Source organism: Mizuhopecten yessoensis, unplaced genomic scaffold (assembly GCF_002113885.1).
Source record: "Mizuhopecten yessoensis strain PY_sf001 unplaced genomic scaffold, ASM211388v2 scaffold10911, whole genome shotgun sequence".
In the NCBI taxonomy this organism is placed as follows: domain Eukaryota; kingdom Metazoa; phylum Mollusca; class Bivalvia; order Pectinida; family Pectinidae; genus Mizuhopecten; species Mizuhopecten yessoensis.
In genome coordinates this window covers 990,602-1,008,078 of record NW_018408783.1, presented here as the reverse complement: position 1 = coordinate 1,008,078, position 17,477 = coordinate 990,602, and the positions used below count along the sequence as shown (strand labels likewise).

Sequence of the window (17,477 nt, the reverse complement as noted above, 5' to 3'; positions counted from 1 at the left end):
GAATCCAGCGACAAAATATTCCTGGAAAGTTCCTAAGACATGTCTCCGGTTGTAACAAGTTCCAACTTTACTATATCATATAAACCGCTTAATTTAGCTGCGCGTTAATTCCTGTGGAGAGACGATCACCGGTTTAAACGTTTTCTGAATATTTTGTTTTCTAAAACAAGAAAAATCTCCTACATGTATAACAATCATCTCATTTTGCCATGGAATTGAACGTTTGCCCAATCTCGGAAGGGGAATGAGTTTTGTCCCGAAGCAGGAACATACAAAAGTCTTAAAAAAATAATTGATTACCAGTTGTCAGTTTAAAGGTTGCGGGTGGAATATTTCCTGGGTACCTTTGGTATGGTATTTCATTGGTGAGGGAGCACTTTACAGCCGGTATTAGCAACATACCATGCATCTAGCATACACATACATGCACGTATGCATAACACACATGGTGGCACGTCTTTAAATAACCTAATAGTTGTTAATAGGATATTAAATTCTCTCATTTCCCTGTTTGTAAGATAGAACTGTCCAGGGTAAGAAAGGGGAGTAGGAAACTTCTATCGTTCACCCCATTTCACGTGACGTGACGTCACAATGGCTATACAATGACGTGACGTCACGAATTTGGAACTCCCCGATGCCACAATGCGGAAAAGGCGACGTGATGAAATTAAATCATTTCACTATATATTTACCTACACGTTAGAAAGATGTTATTAATTTGTCTGTGCAAACAATGTTTGCAAATATGGGATATGCTTCATCTGGCTTGCTGATTCGTTTTCATCTAAAAAGCTCAGGGTAAAAATTGATATTTTCAAATTGGTGGCCAGTCCAAACGCATTTTCATGGTTTCCGGGCTTATTCTTGGGGTTGGAATGAGAGAAAAATACTCTTCATGCCCAAGACCCTTTGGATTTTCAAATTTGGCTAAACACTCGGCAAAGCCTCGGGTTTTGCCAAATTTGAAAACCCCTCGGTTGGAATGTCCCTATCCTACACCCCTGGGCATGAAAGAGTCTTATACTCTGAATAACCAAATATTAATTTGGGTAGCAGTGTACAGTAGCGTACGATGGCCATGGGTGATATTTTAATACAATGAATAAACCCTGTAATAGAACATGTATCAAAATTTAAAAACAAAATCAGCACTAAAATGTGCAAATACATGATGAAGTGGACTATGTGGGCTTCATAATTTTTCAAAAAACAAATCGATTTTGGTTTGAGACTACAGTTTTGGGCATTTACAAATCTGTGTCTACACAACAAAATCTAGCTTTTCATGTAGTCTATTTTGTACTCAGCAAATGTGTAAATATTGTCAAAAATCCACCGGAATGACCTATGCTAAAATGTGAGTATTTCTGTACCGAGTAGGCGATATTTAATTTCAGACAGGTTTTAAGAAAAACAATTCTACTTGCGGGGGTCACATTTTGGGTTAAAAATCATGATATTTTGGTGTTTTTTGATGTGGAAACCATGGTTTTCACAACCCCCAAATCTGGGGAAAACAGTTTCGGAAAACAAAATCAGTCTTCTAAACAAAATGAAATTAAAATGTAGTTCATAATATGTATATATAGGTAGGTGTTTTGTGCAGGTAGAATTCACTATCCATGTTTATGTGAAACATGCCCTTTATATTTAGGGTCGAGCCATTTCTACTATACACGGTACATATAAGCCAACATTCATGTCAGACTGTTTTGTTTCTACGCCTCATTGCAGTTATCATTATTATTTATTGTTTTTTATTTTTGTTGAAATTTCTAATTTATTTATTGAATTTCTTATTTGTTTGTTTAGACATTTTATATTGCAATTGACTACATATGTTTTACGATATTGTTTTAATAAATCAATATTTATTTCTTGTAACCTAGTTTTTATGATGCATCGGTAACTTTTCTCACCTATTAATGAATAATTTTAAACGAAAATCATTCAAATTTCAAAACTTTGTCAATACCTTGCATGTGATACATGTGTGTTTGATTGAAATCATTAAATTGTTGAAGGGAATAAGATCAGTTTGACTATACTTGCAGTGCTCGATTTTTTTAAATGCAAATAAAAAGCTTATATTTTGTATATGTTTTGTATAACATGTCAATTGATTCATACTTCTATGAAATCATTTGAAAAGTGTGAATTTCAAATTAATTGTATTTAAAAAACCTTGGATCATATTTTTTCTATCTCTTGAATTAATTTCAAATATAAAAATCTCTCGATTATCTACTCACATTTACGATGTACTTGTGTATTATAGAGCAACATTATGTTACTGCTGTGCTTCCTTTCCTGATTTCCGATTCTCGTGTTACTATATATATGTTTATAATCATATGGGTGAAAGAAGTGATATCAACAGTAATTGCCCAAATAGCATTGGTTCCTTAAAAACGTATGTTGGTAGGATACGGATTTCGTGATATTGGTATATTGGGCAAGGAAGTAGACCTAACAGTGTAGATAATATGAGACTGTCACATTTGCAGAGCTTTGCGCTCCTTAAGCGATAAAGGAACGGATTGCTCCTTTGAATGACTTTCTTACCGCATATATATTTATCTATGTACATGTATCAAGTTTCCAGGAGTTCGATAACCAGGGTGGCAGTTGGACACGTTTAATTACAGTATATATCATTGTTATTATTACTTATTGTTGAGTTTTCTTTCATATTCGTTAATATATTCCTTACACGTTATTGAAGGTCACGTTTTTATCCTAAAAGCGATTACTTTTTTCAATATAAATATATGATGAATTCTATAAATTTTCTTTCCCCTAAAGCAATTGTAATATCAATCTTTGCGAAAGTGTTTTAGACTAGCACTCTCTAAAGTAAGTTTTCGTCAAAGTTCAGACATAAATGGAATTATTTTGATTCTATTGGTGATATTCAGGAGCAATTGTGCTCTTTTTTTATAACTTTCGTCCATAAAATCCTTTTTGTGACCTTCACCTTTTTAAACCGAATCTTAGTCCTTTATACATTTAGCATTTTGTATCACGGTGTCAATCTAGGTCAAATAGAATATAATCAGTGTAATATATCAAAGATACTTCAATCACTATCCGACGTATGTGTTTATAACACGTTCTACCCTTGTTATAGATACATTCAGCACTATTATTGTTAATTATTGTTAAGTTTTCTAATTTATTTGGTTGAACCTTTTTATTCTTGTTATATGTACAATAGTTACTGAAATCCAAAAGCAATTATTTTACAGTAATTTTAGAAATAATAAATTGTTATAGCTGTCTCATTAGTATCGATATATGTTTTAATACATTTGTTTTAAAGACATATCAGTAATTATAACTTGTAACATATACTTCTGTAGTCATTACCGGATTCTGTACTTATTTCTACATTAACATCCTCTGACATAATAACAAATTCTTTGCTTATCTTTAAATGACAAACCTTCTTCTGACGTCATTACAAGATTCTGCTCTACTTTCATCAAGTTAATCTGCCCATGACGTCATGCTTGTTTCTACATGTCACACCTTCCTCTGACGTCATTAACAGACTCTGTTCTCTTTGTAAAATGCTTCATTTCATATAATGGTATTATTAACTTCTGGTGTTGATACGTTAAACCCTACTTTGACATCGTTTAGTTCGCTTGTACTGATACATTCAACACTTTCATCTGACGTCATTCATCTTATGTGCTCATTAACTATATAAATACCATGAAGAACTTGATTCTTGGACAGTAAACTGTTGATGGGTGAGAGTTTGTTTATCAGACTATAAACCTGTGGATGGTAGAACTTGATACTGAGACAGTTAACTGTTGATGGGTGAGAGTTTGTGTATCAGACTGCAAACCTTTGGATGGTAGAACTTGATTCTGGAACAGTTAACTGTTGATGGGTAGAGTTTGTTATCAGACTGCAAACCTTTGGATGGTAGAACTTGATTCTGGAACAGTTAACTGTTGATGGGTGAGAGTTTGTGTATCAGACTGCAAACCTTTGGATGGTAGAACTTGATTCTGGAACAGTTAACTGTTGATCGAGAGAGTTTGTTTATCAGACTATAAACCTTTGGATGGTAGAACTTGATTCTGAGACAGTTAACTGTTGTTGTCGACAACATTAGTGTACTACTGTAAACGAACTCATTTTCGCTGTATACTAATTTTAGCACTTTTTGCACTATAAATATTGCGCTAAATTATGATTGCACTAATTAAGGTTTCTGAAAAAGTTTTTTTACTGCAGATATTGTAAGTGCGCCAATTTTTCAATGCGCTTATCTATTAACATTCGATAATACGCTTATTTGAGTCCACAAAAATAAGTACGTCTACAGTATATGATTTATTTATAATAACTATGGTATTTTAAATTGAGGTGAATAACTAACATGCAGTGTATTTTTGCTTAAAACCATCAATCGGTGAAGGGAATATGTGTTGATATCAGACGTATTATAAAGTTGACATATATTTACAAATGCAAAATCTTCTAAACGGCATTTAATCCTACAAATGTCAGAGATTACATTTCTTAGCTAAAATCAATTTTGAAATGTGTACTGTACATCATTTTGTATTTGCCATATATTCCGTTTACATTAATTTGCGAGGAGACTCTTTTGAAAAATCTGCAGCGAATAGTTATTGTATAATGACAATTACCATTGAAATAGTCTCATTGTATTTGCGAATACAAGCCAATGCGAATAAAACATACATAAACATATTTTTCGATATATTGTACAACACAAATAAATTATTTGCAGCATTTCAAATGCATGCTAAATAACTTTCCTCCCGATAAAAAGGGTGGATAATAAAACATTTCAAAATACTGAATTTGAGTTTTTTTGTATCAACATCATCAATGTGACACAAAGAACAATATGCCTACGACGACTTGTTATTTCCAGACTGGAACCTACAAACTGACGACGTATGGTAAGATTTGTCAAGCGTTTAAAAAAATGTTTTGTCATAAGATCCTTCATGTATGGACCTGTTGTACTAAATACTTGTATTGTCCCTTCTTCCATAGGGTGGGGAGCTACAATATAATCATACATGGCCGAGTTTTGGGTACTCGAGTTAAGAGTTTCTATATACAGAAACAGTGTCGCTATCACTCGACATTAATTAAATTTGACGGACTTCAACGATGATATTTATACAGTAGAGACAATAGATAAAATGCGTTCAAGCTATTAAGCTAGATATGTGTTTTCATGTATGTTAGTCTTTGGACAAATTGCATACCTGTGACAAGACATAAAAAAGCCGTTTACCAGTTGGAAAGATGAAACTTATTGATGGAATGATCCGAAATAGTAGGCATGAGACTGTACGCAGCCAGAACCGACCGTTCTGAGGGAGACCAACATAAGAGCCAGCACCTCTGCCAAGATAAAAATTTAGAAACGTCTGCCAGTATTATCACAAATTCGGAGAATCCGTATACATAAAATGTTAACACGGCTAAGTAGCTAGCGTACATGTAACAAGATCGGTACCCAGCTCAACCCCCATGAAACAGACAGCCCTGATTTTCCGGGCAGGTATACATGTATACTCTTACAGTATATACGTAGCAGACTCCCAAATAGAAATCCTCGCTTCTTTTAGGCCCCTTACTTTCCTTGCGACACGGTTTAGTTTATTATCATTCTGATGCATTGTTATCAGATAAAAGGGCAAGCTTTTCTTTGTTTTGTGGAATCAAAAACCTGATCTTTGACATCTGACAGAGAAAGGACGAGTCCTAGTCCGCCATCACGTTTTGTTTAAATGTTTCCATAGCTTTAATCAGCCTTAATCACAGTGTGTTGGCACTATTTCTCTAACCTCATAGCCTTGTTTATAATGTCAAAAGAACTTTCCCGACACATTTTGTCAATCAATATTTCTTCTGTTATCATTCATTATCAACTGACAGCTATTCATAGTCTGGAAAATCTTTTATTAATAACCGAGACAAGTTCTAAAGATCACAGATATATGTGTCTTCGTAGTTGATAGTTTCTTTAATATTTCCTTTTTATTTCAAATATTTGGATTGGTTCGTTGGATAATCAAATTTCTACGCTTTGCCTCTCTTGTCACGATTACGGATGAAAGTTTGCATAAACCGGACGACTAGCTTGTGGTTGTATTGGTCGGCAGTTTCCATAGACTGTTATCATTTCATCTCCGTGTCCATCGTGCATTTCTCGGAACACTCTCATCTGAAACGCAAACCAATATTTAAAGTTAATTGAGATTGTTGCAACATGTCTCGAATATATGTTCTTAACAAAGCATCCAATAAACTGCATTACAGATGATAACTGTTTTTAAGAACTTTGGAACGTTAAAACTCATCCTCGATATTCCAGGGGTTACGCTCATTTTAGCTTTCTGCACCCCTGGAACATGTCATATAAAAATTGAAGGCGTAGTGTGCGCCACCTTGAAGGTGAGATGAGAAGACTAGTTTGAACCTTTGATGAACATCAAACGACTTTCGCGGTGGCGTAACGGTAAAATTGTTTACGAAAAATCCTTGCTATCTCCCGCACTTTACAAACAGAACAGAGATCTATACGCAGTTAGAAACAGTAGAAATATCGCAAAGTGCATACTACATTTATCCAGCAATTAACCCCTTGAGTATCGAGGAAAGTTAGAACTAAGAACCCGTGTAGATTCGTGGCCTAAAACTATCGTAGAGCAATGTAACAAAACATAATTCCACGTACAAAAGGACATAACATACCGTATTTAGGTTAATAAAGACTGGATTTTTAAGGATAATCCATGAGACGCTTTCTAGGCAGCCTGGCGTCGTTAGGGAACCCTCATATGCATACGCATCCTTCTTTTTTGGAACAAGTAAGAAAGGATCAAACATCGCTTCACATCCAGTTTCTGCAAACATGGCAACAAAATGATATTTTTAATTCCAAAAAAGTCCTTATATAGTCTATAGCATGGTAAGATATTCATCTGCAACGATCAAGTATCGATGGAATATTTAGCACATCGTTCACTTTCTAAACATAAAAGAATGAATTTCAAGATACATTTCATTCTAAGAAATTCAGATAATCAAAGGATATGAGGAGGAAGATCTGCTTATGAATTGAAAAACATTTTGACCTTACCTGATACATCGAGTAAGTATTTTTCATTAGCGTTTATGAACCTATCGAATCGGCCCATAGACTTTTCTATTGCCTGTAAGTAAACAAAAAGCATTTAATACATATCTATGATACGTTATTTACATTTCAGAGAAAAAAGTATCAACTTTCTTTAATAACATCTATTCTGTACTGAACTTGTGATAAGTTAAAACAGATTATACCTGAGAATATAATATCAGTGTTAAATAAGTCATCAAAATAACCGAACTTCGCTAATAAAACGCCGTATAAAAATCATTTCAACAACTAGTACATTGTATCATAAAAAATGTTTTTCCATTCGTATTCGTTGATATCAAAAACATGCATTCACAAATATACTTGCCAGTCTGTAATATTGTAGAACAAGGTTATACATACTTCGATGGTTTCTAACAAACCTACCAGTCAGTGAAAATGGTCAGCTGTGGTTGTTTCCGATCATGATGGTTTTAACATTGATGCAATGTCTTTGTTCGTACTATGTTCGTATTATGACAACTACTGTCTACTTTTAATTTTAATTTTGAAAAGCATTAATTAAAACATGAAAGAAAAGTAGAGTGATATAAATTACATCTAAAGTAATATCTTGAACGATATCAATGCACTATTGCACAATACAATAAAACAACAAAAATAAGTATAAAAAAACAAAAGCAAATAAAACAAAAACAAAAAAGAAAAGCAAATGTAATGGTTTTCAAGATGACATTGAAGCTAAATTTAATCTACGGATATTCTTACCTCAGCAACGATTTTAGAACTCTTTGCCAATATGGAATGTTCCTCACTGATGTAAGTATCCAACCTTTTCGATTTTACCCCTGGCTACAGGAATATCTATGTTCCTTGGTGCAAAACTCTCAGACAAATAACAGGTAAACCCTATCATTCGATATCCGAATAACTATCATACTTGTTTATCTATTTGTTGTTATGATGCTGTATAGAAAAAGTGTCTTCCATGAAATGTCATATTCTGATTGTGATTGTAATGCCTACCTTGAAGAATACAGCAACTACTGCCAAACCGTCTGGTTCTCCCATGGCTTTGTCGAAACTCTCGTATTTGGTATTATAATGTACCATATGCATCTATAAGTACAACAGTAAAATTTCGATTCAAAAACAAATTAAATGATACCAAATGTAAACAGAAAAAGGATGAGAATATGAAATGACCAGTTGATTGCATTTGTCCAAACATATTAATCTGTTTCTGACTAACGATATGCAATTTAGTGTGGCTTAGTGCTTGTGAGCAGGGTATAATTATTACTATATAATTAAAACTATGTCATAACATAAGATAAATGGATGCATTTTTAAACATAAATTTATGAGCATATATATAATGATAGTTTTGACAATTTTTGATTTCCACCTTGGTCCGTAGCATCACCGATGAGACCTAGAAGGACGAACAAGCTGCATTGTGTTGCGTTATTCATTGTTGGCATGCTGTATCTAGCTTAAATTATACAAACGAATCACTCCTCTGTGTCGCTGTCTCATACCTCGGCATCCATTCTGTGACCATTGAGTTTGTGTTCAGAGCCCCCTTCTTTGTCACAGGCAAAGTGAAAGTGAAACTGGATTAGTTGAAACTTGTCGTCAGGTGAGGTAGGTAAACCGCGTACTGTGCTGCCATTAACGGAGAGGGTGAACGTCGGCGCATGACCTGTCGATTAGTTTATAAGCATCACTCAACCCTGAGATGCCTGGGATACCCACATAACTGTTGTTTAACCCTGTGACGACTAGGATACCAATATCACAAGGGTTTAACCCTTTGATCACAATTATATCAATATCAGTAGTGTTTAACCTTGTGATCACAATTATATCAATATCAGTAGTGTTTAACCCTGTGATCACAATCATATCAATATCACAAGTGTTTAACCCTGTGACGACAATCATATCAATATCATAAATGTTAAACCCTCTTACGCCAATTCTATTAATATCACTAGTGTTTAACCCTGTGATCACAATCATATCAATATCACTAGTGTTTAATCCTGTGATCACAATTATATCAATATCAGTAGTGTTTAACCCTGTGATCACAAGTATATCAATATCATTAATGTTAAACCCTCTTACGCCAATTCTATTAATATCACAAGGGTTTAACCCTGTGATCACAATTATATCAATATCAGTAGTGTTTAACCATGTGACGACAATGATATCAATATCATTAAAGTTAAACCCTGTGACGACAATGATATCAATATCATTAATGTTAAACCCTCTTACGTCAATTCTATTAAAATCACTAGTGTTTAATCCTGTGACCACAATTTTCATCAATATCACTAGTGTTTAACCCTCTTACGCCATTTCTATCAATATAACTAGTGTTTAACACTGTGTGACGACAATAATATCAATATCACTAGTGTTTTACCATGTGACCACAATAATATCAATATCACTAGTGTGTTACACTGTTACCACAATAATATCAATACCACTAGTGTGTTACCCTGTGACAACAATATCAATACCACTAGTGTTTTACCCTGTTACCACAATAATATCAATATCACTAGTGTTTTACCCTGTTTCCACAATAATATCAATGTCACTAGTGTTTTACCCTGTTACCACAAGTTTTATCAATATCGCTAGTGTTTTACCCTGTGACCACAATAATATCAATATCACTAGTGTGTTACCCTGTTACCACAATCATATCAATATCACTAGTGTGTTACCCTGTTACCACAATCATATCAATATAACTAGTGTTTTACCCTGTTACCACAATCATATCAATATCACTAGTGTTTTACCCTGTTACCACAAGTTTTAGCAATATCACTAGTGTTTTACCCTGTTACCACAAGTTGTATCAATATCACTGGTGCTTTACCCTGTGACCACAAGTTTTATCAATATCAATAGTGTTTTACCCTGTGGCCCCAAGTTGTATCAATATCACTGGTGCTTTACCCTGTGACCCCAAGTTGTATCAATATCACTACTGTTTTACCCTGTGACCTCAAGTTTTATCAATATCCCTGGTGCTTTACCCTGTGACCCCAAGTTTTATCAATATCCCTGGTGCTTTACCCTGTGACCACAGGTTGTATCAATATCACTAGGGTGTTATACTGTTACCCCAATAATATCAATACCACTATTGTGTTACCCTGTGACGACAATAATATCAATATCACTAGTGCCTTACCATTAATATCACTAGTGTTTTTCCCTGTGACCACAAGTTGGATCAATATCACTAGTGCCTTACCCTGTGACCACAAGATTTATCAATATCACTAGTGCCTTACCATTAATATCACTAGTGTTTAATCCTGTGACCACAATTTTCATCAATATCACTCGTGTTTAACACTCTTACGCCATTTCTATCAATATAACTAGTGTTTAACACTGTGTGACGACAATAATATCAATATAACTAGTGTTTAACACTGTGTGACGACAATAATATCAATATCACTAGTGCCTTACCATTAATATCACTAGTGTTTTACCCTGTGACCACAAGTTGTATCAATATCACTAGTGCCTTACCCTGTGACCACAAGTTTTATCAATATCACTAGTGTTTTCCCCTGTGACCACAAGCTTTATCAATATCACTGGTGCTTTACCCTGTGACCTCAAGTTTTATCGTAGTGTTTAACCCTGCGATCACAATCATATCAATATCACTAGGGTGTTATACTGTTACCCCAATAATATCAATACCACTAGTGTTTTACCCTGTGACCACAAGTTTTATCAATATCACTAAAATTCCACAATGCGACGACTGATATATTTCGCCTCTTACTGAATTGCCTCCCTTTTTACTGTTGAATTAGGGTATGACAGTTGATATGCTGAAAGAAATCATTCGATGACGTAACGGGAACTATCAGATATGACGTCATAATCAGCTCTGTCAGACCCTCAAGATATCGGAAGATTCTAGAAATAAACAACACTGATGTTTCAACCTGTGACGAAAAGCTTGTCCTTCATTTCTTGATTTTTTAAAGCACATCTTGGAACCACAATTACAAACGTTTCATAACATTGGCTTTTCACTTTCACTGCATGACGGTACTTTGCCCGAAACCTAAAACATTATTTATTTATTTTCCAATAAATTTGTTTAACTTCCAGTCAAATAATATCTTTCAGAAATAAAAAATACTTTAGTAGGTTAACTTGTATACATTTCTATAGCAAGTCATTTCTCTATAGAAACTCAAAAGTGTACCGCGAAATACAAACATTACAAAACAAGTTTTACTCCATTAGATGGACATCATTAAAAACTGTACCGTTGTTAAAGAACTTCCCCCTGAATCCGTAGACCGGGAGATTGCCGAATTTGATAGAGAAGTCCTTGTAGGTGACTAGGGAATCCTGTACATCTATCGGCGACTGACGAGTTCCTGTACAGTGGCTCCAGAAATACGACCAGTTTTCAGGACCTGAAAAACGTAATGATCTTCTGTATTGTATTATAGTACGTTAACTAGTATCTCTGATATCAAAATGTATGCATGCCAAAAGAAGGTGAACATGGGAAGGAATAGCGTATGAAGTAGATATAAACGGCGGATAAACTACTTTAAGCTTTAGGGCGACAGGGCAATCGAGTAGACTACCTCTATTGACAGAGGAACGCTGAAATATTTGTTGATGTAGCCAACAAAAAACCAAAAAATTGAAACTCAGTAAAAAGGCATATTTTTCCACATAATACAGTATGCAGAGGAACAAATATAGAGACTTCATATTATTTTCATTCACCACATTATCAAGAAGATACATATTAAATTAATTCTTTCAACAATTCATGACATCTGATAGGAAAAGAAGATAAGCTCTAAGCAAAAAAATAAAGTGATGCAAAGAAATGTTGTTCGGGTGATTTGTTTAGATATATTTTCAAACACTTTCCAGCATAACTTTTTGGCATTATTTCATTTTCTATAACACTGATGATTTGACATATATATTTATAATTTGTCATATATTACTATACTTCAGGAGAACAGTAACACAATAGTACATTTTGCTTGTGGAACGGGGACTACAATTCGGTCGCAATATAATCTCAAACAATATGAGCGATATGATGTTGAATAAATTATGCTCTGCAGACATAAGTACATCCGCATTAACTATTTGAAGTGACTGTTACATGTACAGTGTGTGTGCATGTTTGGTACATTTACCTTACTGGTAGTTTTACTAAATCATACTACAATTAAGAAGAATATTTCACTTAAAGGTAATGACTTATTATATATTCAGTCATTTGTAGCTGGAACAATATATGAAAATATTAAAATTATGGAAATATACTGTACCTTTGACATAAAAAAATACGTTTCTAATTTATTTAGTCCTTATCTTAATCCAACAGATTGTGAATTCAATATGGAAGATAAATGGAGTGTTTTGGGATACTCTTTCTCAAAATATACTAGAAGATTAAACAAAATTGGCTGAGGCAAGAAGGGCAGCTCTCCTTACTGACCAATTGTATCAATTCCAAAATAGATCTAATCAAGTCATACTGTAAAAAAATAGAGGATAAATATCTTCTTTCCATTATCAGATATGTTCGTGTCATTTGTTTAAAGCAGCATCAAATGGGTACATTTTTCAAATTTTTGGTTTTATTTTGTTTAACGTCCAATTAACCGTTAAGGTCTGTTAAGGACGTGCCTCCATGTGTGTAATGTGTGGGTTCGTTTAACATCTAGTACATCAAATCAGTTTCAAATACAGCAGGTTTTTGTCAGGTAGGTAATTTTAATCGTTGTATGAGTTGAAGTAGATTATCATTACTAACAAAGAGTTTTACACGCTCTGGTGTTTTTGAAATCGATATTTGTTTTAAGTATACATACCATAAAAACTGTTCCTGTCGTAATCAAAATCATGTTTCTTCTCTGCATGTTTGTCTTCACTGTTTGCCGGCTCTTCGTTCCGATTTAGCTTGACGTCAACACCGCCTCTCTCCAAGCTCGTTTTCCATGGATCCCTAAAGCCTCTAAACCCATTCTGAAGCATTGAAACTAGTTTTTGTCTCCACAAATCTCTGACAGACAAGTTAGAACCTTGGGTCTGACCCCCTGATCCGGCCGCCCCGCCGCTGCTGCTGATTGTGCCCGTGTAATAATGCCGTTCGGTCCTAACTCGAGAGCCATCGTCTGCCACAAATGCGTCCCGCGATACCACGTGATTTCCTCCCCATGTCCCATGGGATCCATCGTTTCCATTCCACGTTCCTTGTTGTGCATTATGCCAGCTTCCGACTGAACCCTTTTGATTGTTGTTCCAGCCTCCGACAGATCCCTGTTGGTCGTTGCTCCAACTCCCGGCAGATCCCTGTTGTTCGTTGTTCAAGCCTCCGGTGGATTCTTGCTGAGCATTGTTCCAACCTCCGGCGTCATTCCGGGTTCCAGTGGATTCATCAGAAACTCCGTATGCATTTTCTGATCTAGTACCTCCATTCCAACTTCGAGATCCGTCTCCATATCCGGCGGATTTATCTTTTCCTGACCAAGCATTTCCCTGTGATCCTCCATTACCATAACTGTGCCATCCTCCTCCCTGTGAATTTGATCTACCCCAACCATGAGCGTGTACACTAGAAATAAGTAGTGAGAGTCCCAGTAACAGCCAACTATTCTCCATGACGACCAGTTTACTGCGATGTTCAACAGCCTCCTTCCCCTACCAGTATGTGGGCGCTGATCCCTGTAGCCTGCACTCATGCACTTGTGATGTCAAACGGTATTATTATAAAGCGATTCTCTTGAAAATGATCCAAGTAAGCCTTGTAAGTACAATCCGTCAAAATAAACAGTGCAGATAAATCCCAGGTAATAAACTATTACTTTATTAATCGTGGACAACTTAGATGATCAATTACTCTGTGTACTGAGAACAGAAACATGACCACCTGCCGCTAACACCGTTTAAATCAAAGTCAACCGTGCCAGAATCGATGGTCATGCATATTAGGTGTATTCAAGGACAAACAGAAACACATTCTTACTATTGAAACGGACAGAGGATAAGTCGCCACGTACATAATGTTAATAATGGGATCGGTGAAATGACGAGTTCTTTGCTTTCCTTTTAGTAAATACATTCGTACATTTACCAATCTGTATGGGATACAAAGCCACATTGTTGTTCAAGTTTTCACACTTGTGGTTAAAATATTTACTAGGGTATAAAAAAAATGCTGTTTGCTTTTCAAAAAGAAATTGACCAATTCACAATTATAAATAAAATTGCTGACATGGGCATTACCTAACCATGCTGACAGATGGTAAGCATTTGTCAAAGGTACCAAGCCCATACATAAAAAAGGCGTACCTCTACCTTGTTGATTTATCGTATACACCTGCTGTATTACTCACTTTATTAGAAATCTGAAAAGAATATTGCGCTCCGTATTGTAATATTTACATCAGAAATGCAGACCGAGTTTATTTTTTTCGTTAACTTTTTTCAAGATTTATTTGAAATGTTGCAAAACAGTGTTTATAAATATATACTTAAGATTTAGATGTCTGTTTAGACTGACCCGTCTCCAGAGTATTGAATTATTCAGAGAGAGAAAATTAGGCTCAAACGGAGATAATCTAGTAGAAATGCAACTAGGGGCTGGTGGCCAGTCTAATGTCACATAAAGTAGGTACTCATAGACAAGGGAGATAAGCTAGTAGAAATGCAACTGAGGGCTGGTAGCCAGTATAATGTCACTTAAAGCGTTGTTAGGATTATTGCAGGTCCTCATAGACAAAGGGTAGACAATAATAAATAAAAATTGAATGACAACATTAGACTGGTTGTTACGTCTTTCTGCTTACTTTAGCTTCTTCAGGCGGACTGATGTTTATTAAGTTAGTTGTTAGTTGCATGACAAGTTACAAGGCACTGAATGGAACAGCTCCTCAGTACCTACAGGAGCTTGTTACCCTGTATCAGCCGTCAAGATCACTGCATTCGGAGTCAGAATCTTTGTTGTGTGTCCTAAAATCTCGTACTGTGACCTCCGGAAACAGATGCTTTGGGAGGGTTTCTGCTACGTTGTGGAATAACTTACCATCTGCTATTAGGAAGTCAAATACCCTGGTCAAGTTCAAGAGGGACAGAAAAACTCACCTCTTTACGTCTGCATTTTAGAATATAGAATATACAGAAAATTATTTTAGAAGAAATAGAATGCATTGTATCCAGACAGAGTGAAGTGTGTGATGTTTTTAATGATTTTTTTTCTACAGTTGCTGATGATATTGGTAAAGATCTAAAGGGCGTGTCTAATTATACAGACCACCCGAGTGTTATTAACATTAAAAGTTCTGTCGATACAAATGAAAACAATGTTTTTAGCTTTCAGCACGTAGAAGAGAATGATGTTAAGAAACTGTTTTCATCACTGATTGTGAACAAAAACAGGTTTTGATGGTATCTCTGCCAAGATTTTAAAAGCTGGTACAGAAGCTTTTACATCTGTCATAACATCCCTTTTTAACCATTGTGTTACTGTTTCCCATTTCCCTGATGTTCTGAAAAATGCACAAGTTTTACCCATTTTTAAGAAAAACAACCCTATGGAAAAGAGTTACTTCAGGCCTGTTAGTATTTTACCCTCTTTGTCAAATATTTTTGAAAGACTTGTCCAGAACCAACTGAGGAAATATTGTAAGCCAATTTTTAGTCCTTTCTTAGCAGCTTTCAGGAGCGGTTACGGGTGCCAGTCTGTCCTGCTAGCGAGCTTTTGAGGACCGGAGGCAGGCCTTGGACAACCATCAGCATGCATGCATTTTGGAGCCATTCTGATGGACCTGTCCAAGGCATTTGACTGCATTCTTCATATTCTGATACTCGGAAAGCTGCAAGCTTATGGACTGGGTAAGTCATCTATTGACTTCATCAGCAGCTACCTGAGTGGCAGAAAACAGCAGGTCAGACTGGGGTCAAAGACCAGCAAATTGGCTCTATAGGGTTCTATTGCAGGACCTCTAATTTATAATATTTTTATGAATGATATTTTTACCTTTGTAGACAAATGTGTTTTATATAATTACGCAGATGACAACATGCTTTCTAAGTTTTGTGACAGTTATTCATATTTGAAAGATTGTTTAGAAAATGAGAGCAAAGTTCTTATATAATGGGTTTAATTTGAATGGTATGAGGGCCAATCCAGAGAAATTCCAGGCTATATGTTTTGGCAAAAAAACTAGTAACTCTATCAAATCTTTTAATATTGAAAGCCTTGAGATTATGTGTGAAGACAGTGTGAAACTTTAAGGTGTGCATATTGACTTTCTTCTTAAACTTGATGCACATATATCTCGCCTTTGTAGAAACTTGCTGTTTTAAAAAGACTGGGTAAAAATATTACAAAGAAAGGAAAAATTTCCATTTTTAAGGCATTCATTCTATCAAATTTTAACTATTGACCACTTGCCTGGTGCTTTTGTACATTGACAAATACTAGGAAAATGGAAAAAGTGCAGGAACGAGCACTTCGTTTTATTGAAAATGATTATGTTTTCCCAGTCATTGATATTTTAATAAGACACAAACTTGATTTTTTACATGTAAAACGTATGAAAGATATGGCCTCTATCCGAGGTTTTTAAAATTTTAAATGATATTTCTCCATCAATTTTACAGATTCTTGTTGAGAGGAAAGAAGTGTTTTACAATCTTAGACAAGATAACTTGGTAAAGATGGTACGAGATCCGTTTTGCTGCTTCCCAGGTGTGGAACAGCCTACCAAATGAACTTCGATTAGCTGAAAACTATTAGTCATTTCGTGGGCTGCTTCGCACCTGGGACACTAAGGTCTGATCATGTGCACACACCCTATAGTGTAAGTTGTCCCCCTTTGGTATCAACCTACATACACCATATAGTGTGAGTTGTCCCCCTTTGAAATCAACCTACATACATAGTGTGAGTTGTCCCCCTTTGAAATCAGCCTGTGATATTTATTTAAGGTTTGAGCTCCATTATTTAAAAGATCATTACTTTTTACAATATCATATATAATTATAGCTCTCTTTTTTATTTATAACTTCATTGTCTCTTTTTAATTCACACTATATTAGTGTATATGCTGTACATTTTAACACTTTGCTAAATGGAACTAAGATTGGTGAGACGTTTATATAGTGGCTTGGTAGAGCAACTAGCAGAGCCAACAATAAGACGATATAACACCGTAGAGTGAAAAAGGAAACTGTATGGGCAAGGTTTCCTTGGTTTACAAGCACGCCTAGTTCT

The 17,477-nt window shown here is 35.2% G+C and overlaps 1 protein-coding gene across 1 annotated transcript; it reads right to left on the bottom strand.

Annotated features, from left to right (window-relative positions):
* Positions 1-5,965: 5,965 nt before the first annotated feature.
* Positions 5,966-14,003, bottom strand: LOC110463492 (carbonic anhydrase 12-like). The gene is made up of 7 exons (XM_021518120.1): positions 13,072-14,003; positions 11,488-11,640; positions 8,695-8,858; positions 8,180-8,272; positions 7,154-7,226; positions 6,766-6,917; positions 5,966-6,235 (listed from the first exon to the last, which is right to left on the bottom strand). Exons 1-7 carry the CDS (start codon positions 13,859-13,861, stop codon positions 6,116-6,118), a joined length of 1,545 nt encoding a protein of 514 aa, XP_021373795.1. The 5' UTR covers positions 13,862-14,003; the 3' UTR covers positions 5,966-6,115.
* Positions 14,004-17,477: the final 3,474 nt, after the last annotated feature.